Below are 17,996 nucleotides of genomic sequence, written 5' to 3'. Positions count from 1 at the left end.
AGTGATCTCTTTGTCTTTCCTCCACACACTCCTTTTTTTTTTTTTACTCCATCATACACTCATGCACCACCTCTTCATATTCTCTCATCATCCCCAGATGATTGGCAGCTATAATAAAGGTTAATCTGGTCCCTTCCATTGTTCCCCTGCACCTCATTACCATAACCACTCTCAATCTATTCACGCCATTAAAAACAGAAACAACTTTTAAATGCCTTCCTTAATTCCAACATTTTGCAAGCACACTGAACCCTTTTCTGATAAGCTTGGGAAGCAGTTAAATAGCCAGCACTCTGGGACGGATGCTGGAAACTACACTCGGTATGTAGGGCTCACCTCTCCATTTACGCAAACGGCTCAGTTCTCCAGACAGTCAGTCAGGTATAAATAAAACATAACACATGCAGACGGGGTTGACAGGTTCACAGAATGTTCAACTGAAAGTTATAATGGGCAAAACGCCGGGGCAAGGCTGAGAAAACATAACTCACTGAAGCTTGAGTTAGAGAGGCTTCAGCAGCGGGAGAGCACGCTGGGTTCAACTGCTGTCAGCTATAAAAGAAAAGATGGGGAAGCCACGAGTGGATGACTGAGAGATGGTCAGCAGTAACTTTCTGTTGTGATATACTGATACTGAAGACAGTGTCAACTCCGTGAACCTGTGGACTGCCCCTGCCTGCCTTAAAATGCACCTAAATCCAAATATTTTCTGGTAACTTTTCTTGTCCAGTCATGATGGGAGCCGATATTTTGGCTTTATTCTGAGATGTGTTTGTCAAGTCAGATCACAGCTATTTCTAAGTGATCAGATCATGAGATTTGTGTGTCCAAATACCACCAACCTATCTGCATTGGTGTCTTCGTATGCTTGTGACGCAACTTTCCGAAGCAGAAGCAAGACAAATGTGTCAGTTTCATGCGGGAACTACTTTCTTTCTGCAGTAGAATCTAATGAAACTACTTTCTTTCTAATAGAAAGGAAGTAGTTCTTACATGAAACTGCTCACAAGGGCTGTGAATTATCTTGAGTAATCAGGCCATGATTTTCATCACAGTCACACCCCAAAAATCTAGATGGATAAACAGCACTATCCCTTTAAAGGAGCTACACTATGTTTATGACGGTACGCTTCAATATCCATATAATCACAACCCTAGACCAGACAAACTCAGCAACAGTAGAAGCTGATAAACATTGCGATGCTCAGCTGTTTTGCTGCACTTCCCTCTGGATTTAATGCAATAATTGTGGCAAAAAAACCCCCACTGAAATCAAATTTAATCATCTGGTTTACATGTCAAGCCACCTGCAAATTCAGCTTGGATCTGACTCACAAAAATTGCATTCATTTTTTTTGGGAGTTGGCAGTCTGAACAAGACCTTCGTTAGGGGTATTTTGGTTGCTAAGGACCTTGTAAGATTTCCAGAAATTGTCTGCCAAGGCACAAGTAGTAAGCCGGAGCCAGTGAGGGTACATTTCAACCTTGTTGTCTGTTCCTGTTTGGATGCCAGACATATTTTGGCTTCTGTACAAAAATGCTCAGTCTAGCCGTCATTCAAAGGAGGCAATGAATTTCCCTTTGTGAAAAACTTTTTATTAAAGCTGCATTAATCAATATTTTTCACACACTGATAGTGGATCAAATGACTGTAATGTGAAAAAATGGCACTTATTAGCCATGTTTCCCATCAGTGCAGTTTTATGTGCATTCTCACATTTGAAAAGGTTGATGGAAACAACAAGATTTGAAAAAAATCCTCAATTTTGCAAGACGTTTTAAGCTTGCTTGATGGCTTTCTTTTGCCTTTTTTAAAAAAAAAAAAAAAAAAAAAAAAAGAGTTAAAACTCTTTGTAGGAGAATGAAACAAACAGAAATGTCATGTTTCCATCCTGTTTTCTCCATTGTTTTTCTCCACTTGAGGTTTCACTTGTGCTCTTTTAATTACATAATCTTGTTGCGCCCTCTTATTCTGCAATCTAGTAACGGTTTTCTGACTGGAGAATCGGCACCATCTACTTTTTATCCTGATGAACCAACTCCTAATAATCACATAATGATAATAGGTGGAAACGAGCCTGATCTCGCATTTACTTTTACTCGACATTTGGTTTAAGTTTGTGATACATTTAGATGGAAACATTGCTGTGGTAACAAACATAAAGAGAATCATCTCCGAGTTTTGCAATTACCTTCAATTCTATAAAGCATTTCAATGTCTTTCAGTTCATTTTTTGTCTTAACTGCTCCCCACTTTGGTCCACTCTCATTAACCTCCATCAGCAGCAGGTATCTGCGCACACACTGCCCAGACCAAACAACAGACAGATAAATTAATGTGGTAGCTGGTGAAGACGGTAAAGCATTTAGCAGCTAAAGATTCAGATATTTCCCCCAGGAGCTGATCGAGACAAAAACGGAGCAAAAAAAAAAAAAAAAAAAAAAATAGTGAATATTGGACAAGGACATGACTCCAAATGAATCCTAATTTGGCTCTGCCTCTGTTGGATGTGTAATGCAACAGTTTGCCAAAAGCTTGTCCGCTTGTCATGATAATAAGTCAATGTTGTGTTTACTGCTAGTTCTTCTCTTGTAAGTGGCCAAAATGAATCAAGTGATGCAGGTTTAAGTTACACAAACTCTTGACTCGCTGCCAAGGAATGAGTAAAACAAATGAACAACAAAATCAATGATAACTCACTGGTAAACAGATGGATGATGATGCTAATGAGCTGTCGGTGAATCTGTATACTGAACAATAACCTCATGAATTCTTTCTGATTAGCTCTGAATCAGCTGCTAAATGACACATGGTGAATGGACTGCACTTTGATATCACCCACACACTCATGTGTCCTTGCCAAAGGACACGTCGACATCAAACAATAAATTAATATATTATAGATGGAAAATAAGCTTCTCAGAATCTTCTAAACTCATAAAACAGAAGATACAGTTTGTATTACAATAATGCAAGATATTGTGGGCATGTTATTTAGCTTGCAAATGGGATATTATTGATGGAGATATAAATTATATGCTTGGACTATCATGAGGAAAATGTTTTTGTTTTTAAAAATTCTGCTCATATGTATGAAACTTTCTTTTTTTCTATATATTTTTGGGGGGCTTCTTATGCCTTTAATTTATAGGACAGCTGAAGATAGAACAGGAAAAGAGGAGAAAGTGTGTGTGGGGGGGGTGACATGCAGCAAACGGCCGTAGGCGGCCGCCACGAGGGACTCACAACCTCAGTACAGAGGGTGAACGTTCTACCAACTGAGCTACCAGGTCACCGTGTTTGTTCATTTCTACTAAAACCTGGTGGGCATTTGTTCGGGGTGACGCTTTACAAGTGTTAACACAAAAACAGTAAGTCAGAGTAAGGTAACCATTAAATAAGTGAGGGCCATTAAAGTATAATTCCCATGAAAGACCAAACCCTGTGTGTGGCTGTCAGCCCTGAGCCCACTGGAGCCTTTTGATGATGTAAATCATAAGAAATTAGGCACTAATATATAATTTATTTTCTTACAAAGAGCTGAGTAATTTCCTTAAACAGCTTGACACTCTAGGTTCTACTAAATATTACCCAAACAGGAGTACAGAGCAAATTTGTCGGGGACTATTTTCACCTGTGGATGAGTACATTTTGATTCTCTTAAATTGTGATTCTTTGTTTTTATCATTCCTAAACTGATTTTTTGATTGCACAATCAATTTTATATATAAATAAATAACTAGCACTTAGTCTGTTAGCTTGATGCTGACATATAATGGGAATTACCATTAGGATGCTAACAGAAATTAGCACTGTGGATCCATTTTACTTCACATGCTTCAATAAGACAACATGTGTGCTCATACTTGAAGCTATAGATTTCCGCTGCTTTGTCAAAACAAAGAAAGTAGAACCTGCCTATGTGATATTGTAACTCAATCTGCTCCGCTGGCCTTCAACACTTATTACCTACAGCAACTTCAAAGGAAAATTGAAATTCACGGGTTCAAAGTTCAATGTCATATGTAAAGGAATGTTAATTTAAAAGTTCTTTCTGCACTTTTTCAGGGCTCTATTCAAGTTTACTTTAAACTTTTAAACTACTTCAAAAAGTATTTTAATTTACTACTTTTTAAGTGATGAGATGGGCGTTGCTCTCAGAAATATGACTTATGATATGCAGTCTCTCAAAATATATAAATCAACTTTTCTCTGTGGTCTAATGATAAAAAAACACAATAAATCGTAATATTAAATTGAAATAGTTGCAGAATCGCAATACATAGAATCCCAATACATGACCAATAAGCACCCAAGTACTGCAATACTATCAAATCATGAGATAAGTGTCCCAGCAGGCTGGTATAAGTGAGATTTACTCATGATGACTTTTACTTGTTTCTAACTCACGACTCTGGATTTTATGTACCTTATCATCTGAGTTTTAAAAAATAGGCATGTCATTTCCAGTTAACTGTCCAAAAAGAACAGCTGAATGTCACATGACACTAACGAGACACCAAGCAATTAATAGAAGGTTTGAAGGATATTTAACCAGTAAGGGCACAGGCACAAATGTCAACCAGATCAAAGAGGACTTAGCTGACTCTGTACTTAGTCGAAAATCAAAGCATTAGTCCAACTATCTCCAATTCCAAACTGATCAATATGCAGTCACAGGCTCAGCAAGGTTCAAATATGCCATGGTTCTGAAAAGAGTTTTTCCACATCTTTGTCAATGGAGTCAGGAGTGTTGCACACAAGATTATCTACACACTGTTTGCTGATCAGCGGAGTTCCTTAATAGACATACTGCTGGATGCTTCAAGGAAGATAATACTTGCTGATTTGAAGAATGTGGCAGCTGACTTAATTCTCCTTAACTGACCTCAACACAGACATAAAGGGAAATTCTGTTATTTGGCAACCTCAGTTATGGTATGGTATGGTAGTTATGGTTATATCTCCACATGTGCATTATGACTGTGGTCACAGTAAGATTTAAAAACAGTTAAACAGAAACCTTTCCAAACATTTGTGTTTTACATCCCATCTACACACAGAAAACACTTGCTAATACAAGGTGAAAATGCGTCGTGACGGGAATGTGATCTGAATGTGAACTTTTTTTTAATACCAAAACTACTTTAACTAAAAGAAAATTACATTATGGTACAGTTACTCACTTTAGAGGAGGCAGCTGGTCAAAGACCTGGTGGCAAAAACAAAATCATTCCCATCTCTGGGCATAAGGTAGGGTTTTCCCTTCATGCACCATTGTGACATTAGACAGCCGGTCACTAGCATTATTAGATCTTGGTGCATGCTTAATGAGTCACTGAAACTGATAGGCTTTACTCTTTAGTAGGGCTGTGCAATTAATCACAAAATGATCAAAATCGTAATCCAGCCAACTGCAACATCCAAATTGTAGAACCTTCTCTGGCCTACAAATCGTGTTCTCCAGATGAAAGAAAACATGTCTGTTATAGACCCCAAAAAATGTCACATCATCACGATATTATTTTTTTTTTCAGTAAAATGAGAATTTTAATGCAAAACTAATCATCACCACTAATATCATATCACATATTGCAATTTCAGTCAAATAACCGTGACTTTCTTACCATATTGTGCAGCCCTATTCTTAAGGTATTGAAATTTGGGATCAAACAACAAGTAGTAGATACTATTGAACAATGAAGTTTGGTACCCAGCCCTAATGGTTGTTTGCTCTGGAGGATAGAGATCTAATCTCAATGAGGATAAAAAGAACACATTAAAAATAGCAGGCGTAAACACAAAGACAAGATTGAGAGCCTGCAGAGCCAGACTCTTTGCACTCTTTTCAGGCAGTGAATTAAGGATTTCATTTGACCAAACCACAGTTGGTGATTGCTGGAAGAGTGGACAGACCAACAAAGATGGTTTTTGGTGAGTTTTACACGATTTTCTGTAAAGTTTGAACAAAGTGTGTTTTATGAGGAGTTAATGAGGCCATAAAGCTCGTCTTAGGTTGGTAAAAGAGAGAAACTTAAATTCACAACGTGAACGGTTGTATTTCTGTTTAAAAAGGAAAATAGGTGTGAGAATATTTAATTTCTTAACACATTGTGACGTTATTTTGTTTATTGGATGTAGTGAACATGCGCAGCACAAGTAACATAGTGAATTCACCACTTGCACACATCACTCAGCTGAGACTTGAGAGGACAGGAGGATGGGAAAGGGGGAGAAATATATCACCAACTGCCAGTTGATGGGCTTATGATCGTCAGTTGAAAAATTTCAACATATCACCCAACTCTACTTCACTCTTGAAGGTGTGTCTTTTAACTGAAGACGAGCTTATCTCAAGTTGAACAGTTGTGAAATAGAAGATAAAAACTGGTTCCTATAAATTCCTCACAATAAAAGTCTGTTATTTTGGTATTTAAATGCTTTTATTATGAAGCAGTGAAATCATGAAATGTTGCGTTTTCATCAGAAGTAACTTGACATGACTTCAATCAGCTGAAAGAAAACATGAAACAGTAAAATAAAGCAGATACCTGAAAGTACAAACAGCAACGTAGGAGAGAAACTCGACTTCAAACCACAAAGAACTGAGAGCTGAACACACAGACATCTATCAGCCTCTATGTCTCTGATGTCCTGCACAGACATGAGTTGAGTCTCGCAGCATACACTCGTCTGAGGGGGAGACGGTGGGTAATCACGGGTTGGCCCCACTCCTGAGACTGTCTATCTCGGGCACAACTCGGCACAGCTTGGCGCGTTAAAAGTGGTCATGCAAATGCAAATTAGCACGGCCTGATTTGACTCAGTGCAGTTAAAAGTGTCAATGGAAAAGTCCAATTAGTGGCCAAAGTTTGAACATACATCAACACAGTTACATCCAGTTTTGGTACACTTTTGCCTGTACAGAGACCTATACCAGAACCTGTGCTCACTGACCGTATCTGATAACTCATTCTAAAGCCAGAGAAGCAGCACAGGAGTGCTAGGTGGGAGACTGCTATCAATTTTCTCATCTTGCACGTGGAAAGAAAGCTAATAAGTGCATTTCCCAAATCGTTGAATTATTTTAAGGTTAACAGTGAACTCGCCAAAGTCAAGAACCTGGAAGCTTTTCAGCACTTTTGTTATTGCACCTGTTAAAATGTAACTGGCTCCCTACTTGATAGCTCTACTCTGTCTGGCTGTTTTTAGGTCTAAGGTTAACAAATGCACAGAGGTTGCCTCATCACTTTCCAGCATGATACTGGCTCATGCATCTAAGAGTAAGCGAAAGAGTAAGTGAAAAGACAGCCTTACTGGAAATCCCTGGACATTTCTAATAAAATAGATACTGTGCATATGGTCATAATCAAAGAACATGTTCAAAGTGTGGACCCAGGGCGTACAGTGGGTACAATTCTTCAGCCTTTGGCTCTTTTAGACATTTTCTCAACCTGACCTGTCACGTCTCTAAAATGCTGCGATTCATTGCTGCCGAGCAGAGTATCTTTCACTGCTGATTCACCGCCCAGAGTGTGGTGGTCGGGATCATTTTCACAGAGTGGATTAGAGAGAAGGTCATTGTAAAGTCCTCCGTCGAGAGAGGGAGGCAGACTGCAAACCAGCTGGAAATCTTCTCCTGGGCTGAGAGGCTGCAACTGGCCTGAATATGTGATTGGCAAAATGCCAGCAGACAGAAGTAAGGACTCAATTGTTTTAAGGTCTAACTGAAATTAAATTTTATATAGTTTCCTGCATTGACCACCTATATTAGTGTTCTCCAGGGGACATGAAGTTTTAATGTCCAGCAATTACTTGTATTTTCTAACATAGCAGGTACATTTATAATCAGTTTGCGGGTCCACATAGACACATAACAAACTCATGCATGTATATAAACTGTTCTCCCAGGGGTACTATAGTAAAGTTATACTGAGAGGATTGATCTGATGAACAAATTTTTGAAAGTTCTGAGTATGCAAATGTACCCTTGTTGTGTTTACTTGCTTTATTTTTGTGGTAGTGGAGTATCAGGGCAACAAATCTGGCCAGTGGAAACTCAGCAATAACCATTCCAGTAGCACGGGCTGAACAAAAGACTTCACAGGGGAGGAGCTCTGCTTGCCATTTTGTCAGCACTTTGCTTTGACAGCTCTGCTCAGAAAACATTGGTTCCTAGATAGCTATGATCTGGGTTTAGTACAAAAAATGTTCCAAACAGCCACACAAATTGATGGGAACTGATAATTAGCCCTTTAGTCTATTATTTGAGCACTCTCTAGAATTCGCCATGAGTCTGTGCGCAACTTGTTGTGATTCGCACCATGTTGCCATGGACCGAAAGCAAATGCCAATTGCTCTGAAAGGCTCATTGCTCCAAACTTAGGTGGGTAAGTTAACTGACATAACTAAGTACTAATTTTAACCCAAGCTGTGATGTCCCCGAAACCTAACCAAGTATTTTTTGGTGCCTAAACCGAAACAAGTAAGTAGTTTTGTTGCCTAAACATAATCAAACTGCAAGCATTTCACAAAGTTAGCTATGATTATTATTGTTACCTTGTCAATGAAGGTCACCTGACATTTGCATGTCAGAATACTATTTTACTACAAGATAATGAGGGGAAAAACTCCAGGCAGAGCAACACCAGGCTTCAAAACAGTGGGCTTTTGTTTTCAGGACAATGCGCTGTCAGACAAATGAGCTTTTGATCCTAAGGGACATCTTCTGGACTATTCAGAACAAAGTTCCAGTTCCGTTTGACTTAAGAAAAAATCCATATAATTTCAACATTTTGATTTGATTTGATATTTAATTAAACTGGACTCCATTTGATGTCAAAGACAGCAGATATCATGATGTTACTCACCTGAGAGAACAGTGAATATGGCAGCGAAGGCGTTGAGCTTGAGGCCGTCGATGACGTTGCCAAAGTGACACACCTCTATGGACATGAGGATGCCTCCGGTGGCCAGCAGGAGGATGTACAGGCACTCCGCGACAATGCACAGCCACAGCACTCCTATGGAGAGAATTGGTTATGGCCAAGGAATAGCAAAGAGGGAGGAAAAAAAGACATACTCATGTTGTGGGGGTTGAGGGTGAACAAGGTTGAGTGGATGATGGAGCGGGGGATAGAAAGAGAAGAGAGACGGGGGGTGGGGAATTGAGAAAGAATATGCGTGGGCAAGGGCAAAAGGAGAGGATAGGGACAGGAGAAGAAGGAGGAAGAGGAGGAGAATGTATTGGGAAAGGTTCACCACTGACCCCGTCACCCATATCATTAACCTTCACAGTCCGAGAAAGGATATATGATTTATCTACCAAGAGACGTACAACATCCTGAGCTCAGGTCTGTGCGTGGCAGGACAAAATATCAACGGATTTAAAACCTGTAAATGTGAGCTGTGGAGTAATTGCATGTATCACCCAAGGGCAGGTAGTTATTGTGTGGTTAATTAATCACAAGGTGGACTAAAGTAATATGCCTGTTACCCAAAATATCCCTGTATGAATTATGAATACAGTTACATCCTTCAGCTAAGTCTTTTTCACCTGCTCTAAATTGAATTCCGCACTTCAGTAAAAGATTTCTTTAATTAAATTTATAGCAGGAAAGTGGAGAGGATTAAAGAAAATGTTATTAGAGGACATTCAAAGTCTTAAAACTGTCTGCAATTAAGTGCAATTTTGCAAGAGTTTTTCCCCTTTCATTCTGCTTTGATATAGCTAATATTTTAATCATATGATATCAGCGTGTGGTAGAGTGGCGTGCAGATGAAGATGAGACTGACGGTCTTACGTGAATGAGGTCATGATCACTGCACCGTCTACATTGGTGTCAAAGCTGTAATTTCAGGGTTTTAAGATCTCTCTTTTTTTTCTCAATTATCTTTAACAAACACCTCACAGAAGTTTTACTGTTTAAAAAGACTCAGTAAATTCCTAAAATGGCTGGATAGTGTTGTGTTTAGTAAACATAGTCAAACAGGAGGAAATGGGGCATTTATTGGGGGATTATGTCCAGTGACGGATTAATCCACATCTGGTGGTGAGTATTTACAGCAGCCGGATGGTGCATGTGGTACTGACTTATTAAGGAACATATCACCCAGCACACCACTGTGCCTTATTAGTGTTTTAAGACTTGCTAGAGACATGATTCGAGGGATGAGATAACACATCCTCATACTTAAATTACAGCACAGGTCAACTGCCAATGATTCCCAAACCAACATACTATAAATCTGTTGTAGAGTTCTAGTGGCTGGCTGCACCGGACCTTCAATACGTTAAGTAAGTACGTTATGTTATCATGTCCTGTTGTTGTGTTTTATGTTGTGAAATGAATTACTTGGTAGGGTTTAAGCACCAAAGGTTTAGGCACCAAAGCTACTTTGTTAGGTTTAGGCCCAAATCTACCTGGTTTGATTTAGGGTTAGGCATCAAATGTTTAGGCACCCAAACTATTTGGTTAGGTTTAGGGAAAAGATCACACATGGGATAAAATAATTATGTTGCATTTCCTAAGTCACATGATCCAAGTCGAATGACATTAAACACATGGAATCATCTTTTGTATCTGTTACTGCCGCATCCATTTAGGTTGAATTCGGTCTTGATGTTGGGAAGGTGGTGCACAATAATGCAAAGCAAAATTAATCAATAATTCTTTTCAAATACATTGAAACTAAAGTAACAAGCCTGTTTTGAAAATTGAAGGAGTAAAGTTGATGGAGAAAGTACAGAGGTCTGTTTTAAAATGTAGGGAATAAAAGTAAAAAAGTTGTCAGAAAATGAAATGGTCAAATGAAGTACAAATACCAAAGTACAGTAACAAAATACCTGTACTTCATTATTTTTCACCTCTGGACCTAACCAAGTAGTTTCGGTGACTTACACCATGTGACTTACGTAACATATGTCAGGTCCGGCGCCTCTGGCACTGGTACTCTCCACCAAACATACATGACATTTTGGGAGTAATTTGCAATCAACCTAGTCTGTCGTTTAGGTGTGAGGGCATGTTGCTCCTGGCAACCTACACCGCAGCTTCCATGTCGGATGAAAATTACTTTGGGGAGATGCATACAGTACGTAATTGAATCTGGCAAAATAACAATACCTCCCCAACAGAGAACTACTCACATGAGCAAATGTCAGACTGAATAATGGAAGTGATTGATCTGATGGAACCCCACTTTACATATTGCCTAACGGTGCAACTGATCCACAACTCCCCACTAACAACCAGAGATTTTGTCAGCATACTGTAATTAGGATGATTTCGCCTTGATATTAGATGTAGAAAAAGGATGATTTATTTTTTGTAAAGCAGACAAGATAAGCTGCTGCCTCAGAGTGGTGTGGTAGTCATACTTTGATTACAAGTAACTCGCATAAGACTACTGATGTGGCGTCATTTTAATGTAGGCTTAAAGATGAAAAGAAGAAAACATGCGGCTCTTAGAGGCCGACAGATGTTCTAACAACTGTCTGACTAGTACAGAGGCACTGCCAGTACTTCATCACAGAGACAAAAGATCTTCAATTCCTTTTCCAAAATGTCCACTTCAGTCAAAATGGTCACCACAGCGCTAAGCAGCTTACTTAGAGTGATCAGAGCTGAGGAAGCTTTCAGACCTCATAAAAGGTTTGTGTTTCGCTGCTGTGAGCAACTTCCCTGCCTCTTGTGACTCTTAAAGCCATGTGAGCACCACAGCAAACTTTTTCATTAGACTGGATAATGTCTTGTTGGATTTTACGACATGTTTACATTGAATACCTGCAAAAATGAACCACTGGGCCTTTTGCACCAGTGAGTTGTTGTTGCATGGTCACATGCTACTGATTTAGTGGCGAATTCTTGAGAAACCATAGTAGGAGGGGGGTTTGATTTTTACTTTTTAATTATGCTGGGAAAATTTATTCTAAAAGATCAAACTCTTGGCTATTCAACCTTGTAACAGGTCACCCTCCTTGTCATTAAAATTTGTATTAAATGTAGACTTACCAGTTAACAAAATGCTGCAGCTTTTTATTTCACAGCATAGTATAGTGAGCAGCCATTTTATTTTTTAAAGTAACTCAGAGTTCTCTTAATGTTAATCAAAATACACATTTTTAAACCATAATTTTTAATTTAGCTTTGATTTAGAGGAGCTACAGAGTTGACATGTTATGGTCGAGAAACATCTGATAGCAATATTATTTAAAGAAAATGTCAAAAAATAGGAAGTTTACCAGTGTTTGAGCAGTGTTCCTGCCTTTTTTAAACCAGGAAGTGAGACAGGGGTCCTTAGAGTATAGCTAACCTTTTTAATGCCGGCTGAAATCATGTTTTTGTAAAAATTTGTTGTAGCTGACAGAAATCTGTAACATCAAAAGGGCCAACATTTTAATAGAAAATCGATTTTAAAACAAAGATGATTATTATAGCACATTTTTATACCTATGTTATCAGTAGTAGTATTGTTAGTTTTAGTTTTTGAAGGCTTTTAGCACATTTTCATTTGTTTGAAGTTGTGAATTCTTATCTGGGACAAGGCTGTTTTCTGGCACAGAGCAAGTTTAAAAATTAAAATAATTAAAGCAAAGTAACATCTAATAAATTATGTATATTTCACATACATACATTCTTAAAATTCACCAAAAAAAAAAAAAAAATGGAATTAGAGTGTTGCTAGAGTATGATTTGTCTAAATTTTCAAGAAGTGGTGACGTATGAATCGTATGCTTACCTCTTTCATTTGAAGGTGCAACATAAAGGAAACTTCTGCACTTTTCACCTGAAAAAGATCAGAAATTAGACTCTTCATTAGCGCTTTATATGGTGACAGTATATTTCTGCTACATGCTGATAAGTGAGACAGGGACTTCATCTGTATTCCATCAATTCTCCAGACTGAGACAGTCACAGGTAGCCTATCTCATTCGGTGCGACAAAGATAAACCTGTGATGTAAAAAAAAAAAAAAAAAAAAAATCACCATCTGATCCAATCTGGCAAGGGATTTCCTTTCTGTGTTCTGTGTGTGCGCAATAACAAGCTCTTCTCCCAGCATGTCAAAATCTCCCGCCTCAAATGCAGCTTGTAACAGCGTGCCGGCCAAAAAATTCTGTGGGATTTCACTGCCAACAGAACAAATGCTTGTACGGCAAATACTGTAGACGCGTATTCCTCGATCCACAGTTGGGGGGGACATGCAGCTCTCAGCTGGCTGATCTGGAACCTGCCCATAAATCAGCTGAACAGCTTCCGCACACAGTAGTAAATGCTGTTTGTAAGAGAATTCAGCTCTGAAGTGGAATAAAATGAGCCTTTCATCTCGCTTTTTCATGTTTTTCAGAGACATCAAAATAGAGCTGCTGATTAATCAATTGACAGAAACCTAATCAGCTACTACTTTGATCCTTGTGAGCCATTTTCTATTAAAAAAATCACCAAACAATCTCTGGTTTCAGCCTCACAAATCTGAAAATGCTGCTTTTCTTTCTCTTGGATAATATTTAAACTCAGTATCTTCGAGGTTTTGGATTGTTAAACAGATTTGGACTGCAACTAACAATTATTTTCATTATCACTTAATCCTCATATTAGTTTTGATGATTAATCAATTTGTCTATAAAATGGCAAAAAAATGTGAAAAATGCATCATAACTTCTTTTTTTTGTCCTACCAACAGTCGAAAACTCAAAGACTCTTCATCCTCTGTCATATATATCAAAGAGGAGCAATTCGTCACGTTTAAGATGCTGGAACCAGCAAATGTTTGACATTTTTGCTTCAAAAATAATTATAGGGCTGCAACTATGAAATGTTTTCATTGACGCTTAATCTGTTGATCATTTTCTTGATGAATAGATTAGTTCTTTGGTCTATAAAATGTCAGAAAATGGCGAAAGTTTTTGATCAGTGTTTCCCAAAGCCCAAGTTGACACCCACAAATGTCTTTTTTTTGTCCCAAACCCAAAGATATTCAGTTTATTTTCATAGAAACCAGAAAATACTCACATTTAAGAAGCTGAAATAAGAGAATTTGGACATTCTTTTCTAACTTTCAGAAAGTCTCAAAACGTCAATTGTTCATGAAAACAGTTGGTAATTAATTTAATAATTGACAACTAATCGATAAATTGAATCTTTGTAATCCTCGTTACTGGCAATTAATTTTCTTTGAACTGACTAATCAACTCATGGTTGCAGCTCCAGTTCATGCGCAGTAGTAAATGCTGTAGGTAAGAGAATAAAACATCAACTCTAAGGAGGATATAAGCTTTTAATTTGATCTTTTCCACTTGTTTCTGAGAGCTGTGATATTAGTCGATTAATCATTTGAGAGAATTTTTTATCTGCAACTACTTTGAGCCATTTTTTACTAAAGAAAAAACCAAACAATCTCTGGATTCTGCCTCTCCAATGTGAAAATGCTGCTCTTCTTACACTTGTATGATATGGAATTAAAATAAATAAATATCTTTGAGTATTTAGACTTAGACAGACTCGTCTACAACTAACCATTTTTTTTTTTGCTATCGATTAATCTGCCAATTATAGCAGTGATTAATTGATTAGCCTGTTAAATGTCAAAAAAAATTGCTCATCACAATTTCGCAAAGGTCAAAATGATGTACTATTTTTTTTCAACCAACAGTCCAAAACCAAAAGACTCTTCATTTACTGTCAAAAATGACAAAGAAAAACGGCAAAGCCTCACATTTAATAAGATTAAGCCAGTAAATGTTTGACAATTTTGCTTGAAAATGACTCAAATGATCAATCAGTTATTAGCAATAAACATCCTTTAATCTGTTGATCATTTCCTTGATTAACTGATTGCTTCTTTGGTCTAAAATGGTGAGAAGTGTTGATCACTGTTTCTAAAATCCAAGGATGACGTTCAGTTGATTACAAAAATACGTTAAGCCACCAGCTTTAGTGATCATAAATGATTATTATAACCCAGTTTTTCTTTCATCATGCATCTAATTGGCATTTCTATACTTATTACATGGATATAAACTGATAAAAGGGACAGCTTTGATATTTTTTCCTCACTAAGAGCCCACCCAGGGGTTCAACCAGGTGTTTTCGTCCGTGTCCACAGCCCATTTGTTTCCTGGCTCCATCACTGGCAGACTGTTTCTCATTGTTTGCATCTTGCAGAGTCGTTTGGCAGTTTGTCATTTGAGCTTTGAGAGGATTTTTTTCACTGAGAGAAAATGGCTTTTTTTTTCTCGTTATGATTTCAAAGTGAAAGCAAGCAGCAGAGTCAGGTAGCCAGCTGGACGCAGACACGTCACCAAGAGGCAAAGTATCATGGGAGTAGGAATTTAAAAAAAAATTGAAGTTTGAATTGTTTTCCATTTGTTGTCATGTAAGAAAAGACATGAACACTGGACATGGTCTACTTGATTACTTAAGTTAATTATTTAAACAAATTTTCTTTTGATCGACTAATCGATAAATCACCTAATTGTTGCAGCTGTAGTTTACATACATTAGTAAATGATGTATGTAAGAGAATAAAATCAATCAGTCTTAAGTGGATAATAACCCTAATGTACCTAATAATAGTTTTTCTGAGAAATTAAAGTAGAGCTCCAACATTCACTCCATTAATCAGCAAACATTATAATCCATTTGAACCATTTCAACTATTTTATTTACAAGGACAACATGCATTAATCCTCATTTCTGTAATGTGCCAGTGTCAGTCAGCTGGCTAATTTTCAACTGCAGTCCTCTGGCAAGATGTTTCCAAACCTTTAAAATGATGATGATGATGATGATGATGATTGCCAAACAATCTCTGGTTTCAGCCTCTCAAATTTCAGAATGCTTCTTTTCTTACTTTTAGATGACATTGAATCCAGAACCTTTGAGTTCTTGGATTGTTATTCAGACTTTGGTTGCAACTAACAATTATTTTTATTATCGATTAGTCTGCCAATTATTGTAATGATTAATTCATTAGTTTTTATGATGTCAAAAAATTCCTCATCTCAATTTTTCAGAAAGTGACATCTTCAGATTGAGTCTTTTGTCCAACCAGCAGTCCAAAACCCAAAGACTCTTCATTACTGACAAAAATGACAAAGAAAACAGCAAATCCTCACAATTAGCGAGCTGTAATATTTGTCATTTTTGCTTGAAAAATGACTGAAACATTTGATGAATTATCAAATCAGCCTCTCAAGCGTGAGAACGCTTCTTTTCTTACTTTCTTCACTCAAAACAACTAATTTGAAGATGCCAAATTGGAAATTTTAATAAGAATAACAAAAAATCTGACCTTTTATGGACCTTACATCCTCATTCTCAGTCTAGTAAACCCATCCTCTGAAAGTCATGCATCAAATATTCTTTGGATGATAGAAAAACCTGTTTTATACTCAACACAGACGACCAGGTGTTAAAATATATGGGATTACGCGTTTCTGATGTTTTTAATCTAACTTTCACATTATTTTCTGAGATTGCTCCAGAGCTCTATCTGTGGCAAAGCAGGATTATTATTCTTTTTATGAAAATAGTAGAATGAAGACTTATTTTATGGGTTACTGGATCGCTGTGCCTCTCCGTGGCGCACAGCCCGTTGCGCTCCGGTGCCAACACCAGCCTCCCTCCTTCTCCTCCTCCTCCACAAACTCACCGGTCATGTTGATGTTCTGCTCGCAGGAGAACCAGATGCCGGTGTGAAACTTCCTCATCACGTACTTATCCTCCCCGGTCTCCCAGATGTACTGCACCAGGCGCGTGTCGTTGATGTTGGAGCTGTTGAACCTGATGCAGAACGACTGCTTGGTGGTGACCGGGCCGGTGCAGAACGGCTTCACCACCTTCCGCGTCCCTTCGCACCAGTAGCTGGTGGTGAGCGCCGACACGGCCAGGAACAAGGCGAGGAAGTTCAAGGTGAGAGCCAGAGACGCTCTCCGCCGCCGGTCTATCCCCATAACGGCGACCGGAGAAGTGAAGACGCCTAACTTAATCCCTCGCCTTGTATGACACCGGATTCTGGCGACTTCTCCCGCTCAAATCCTCATAATCCGGTTATTCCCGTTAATATATCCGCGGCTAATTATCGCGGCGCGGCGCGTCTCGCTCCTACAGCGTGCCGCTCACATCTGCTCCTCCACCGCTGCACGCGCTCTCATTTTGTAGGCTGCCCCCCCACACCTGATACACCCCCTCACACACACACATACACACTCTCTCTCTCTCTCTCTCTCTCTCTCACACACACACACACACACACACACGCCTCATGCCACTGAGATGATGAGCAGCTCCTCTAAATGGAATTTCTCTCGCGAAAAACCATCCTGACGCTCCAGCAAAAAAAAGAAGAAAAAAGAAAAAAAAGAAAAAGCTTATAAATATCGATTTTCTTTAACCAACTTTTGTCAGCATCTAGAAACAAAGCAGAATGATGCAGATCACAAGGCAATTAATGACTCACTTTTAGTGATGAACACCCCAGAAAACAGGTGGTGTCCCACTGGCACAGTTTTCCTGATTTGTTTGACAGTCAGTAAAAATTATTTGTTCCAGGGAATATTTTAATTTTCCGGACTGTTAACCCACCACAACTACAAGTGCCCATAAAAAAGTATTCAAACCCCTTTGAGCTTTTTAAAGAGTCATTCCAGCAATTTAATATCGCACTTTCAAAAGACTGTTTTTTTAACTGTCTAAATGTGAAGCAGGGATATGACCAAATACATCCAGATTTTCACTCAAGCTCCCAAAACATTGTGTCCTACATTTCCCATGATGAGCATAGAGAGATGAAGTCACGCCCCTTCCTGTGTGCCCAATGCCATTGTGTGTGGGACCTAACTTCTGAAATAACAGGTGCATTCGAGATGAGTCAGGCCTGCGCAGAGTCGACCACCAGCGATGATCGTACAAAACGTGCCGATTAGATTTGTGTCCTACTTGATTCTTGCTCTGACATCATGAACACGTGGGCAACGATAACCTCACAAGATC

The 17,996-nt window shown here is 38.5% G+C and overlaps 1 protein-coding gene across 1 annotated transcript in view; it reads right to left on the bottom strand.

The window, feature by feature from the left end:
- gsg1l2b (gsg1-like 2b) overlaps positions 1-17,145 on the bottom strand; it is a 29,937-nt gene extending 12,792 nt beyond the window's left edge. The window contains exons 1-3 of the mRNA XM_084740945.1: positions 16,657-17,145; positions 12,743-12,790; positions 8,872-9,024 (exon numbers count right to left, since the gene is read on the bottom strand). Of these exons, the coding sequence (XP_084597071.1) occupies positions 8,872-9,024; positions 12,743-12,790; positions 16,657-16,957 (502 nt within the window). The 5' untranslated portion in view covers positions 16,958-17,145. The remainder of the gene's footprint in view (positions 1-8,871; positions 9,025-12,742; positions 12,791-16,656) is intronic.
- Between the last annotated feature and the right edge of the window lie 851 nt (positions 17,146-17,996).

Source organism: Lutjanus erythropterus, chromosome 17 (assembly GCF_056507025.1).
Source record: "Lutjanus erythropterus isolate fLutEry1 chromosome 17, fLutEry1.hap2, whole genome shotgun sequence".
Taxonomy (NCBI): domain Eukaryota; kingdom Metazoa; phylum Chordata; class Actinopteri; order Lutjaniformes; family Lutjanidae; genus Lutjanus; species Lutjanus erythropterus.
The sequence above is the reverse complement of the archived record's forward strand: the minus strand, read 5'-3'. Positions and strand labels throughout refer to the sequence as shown.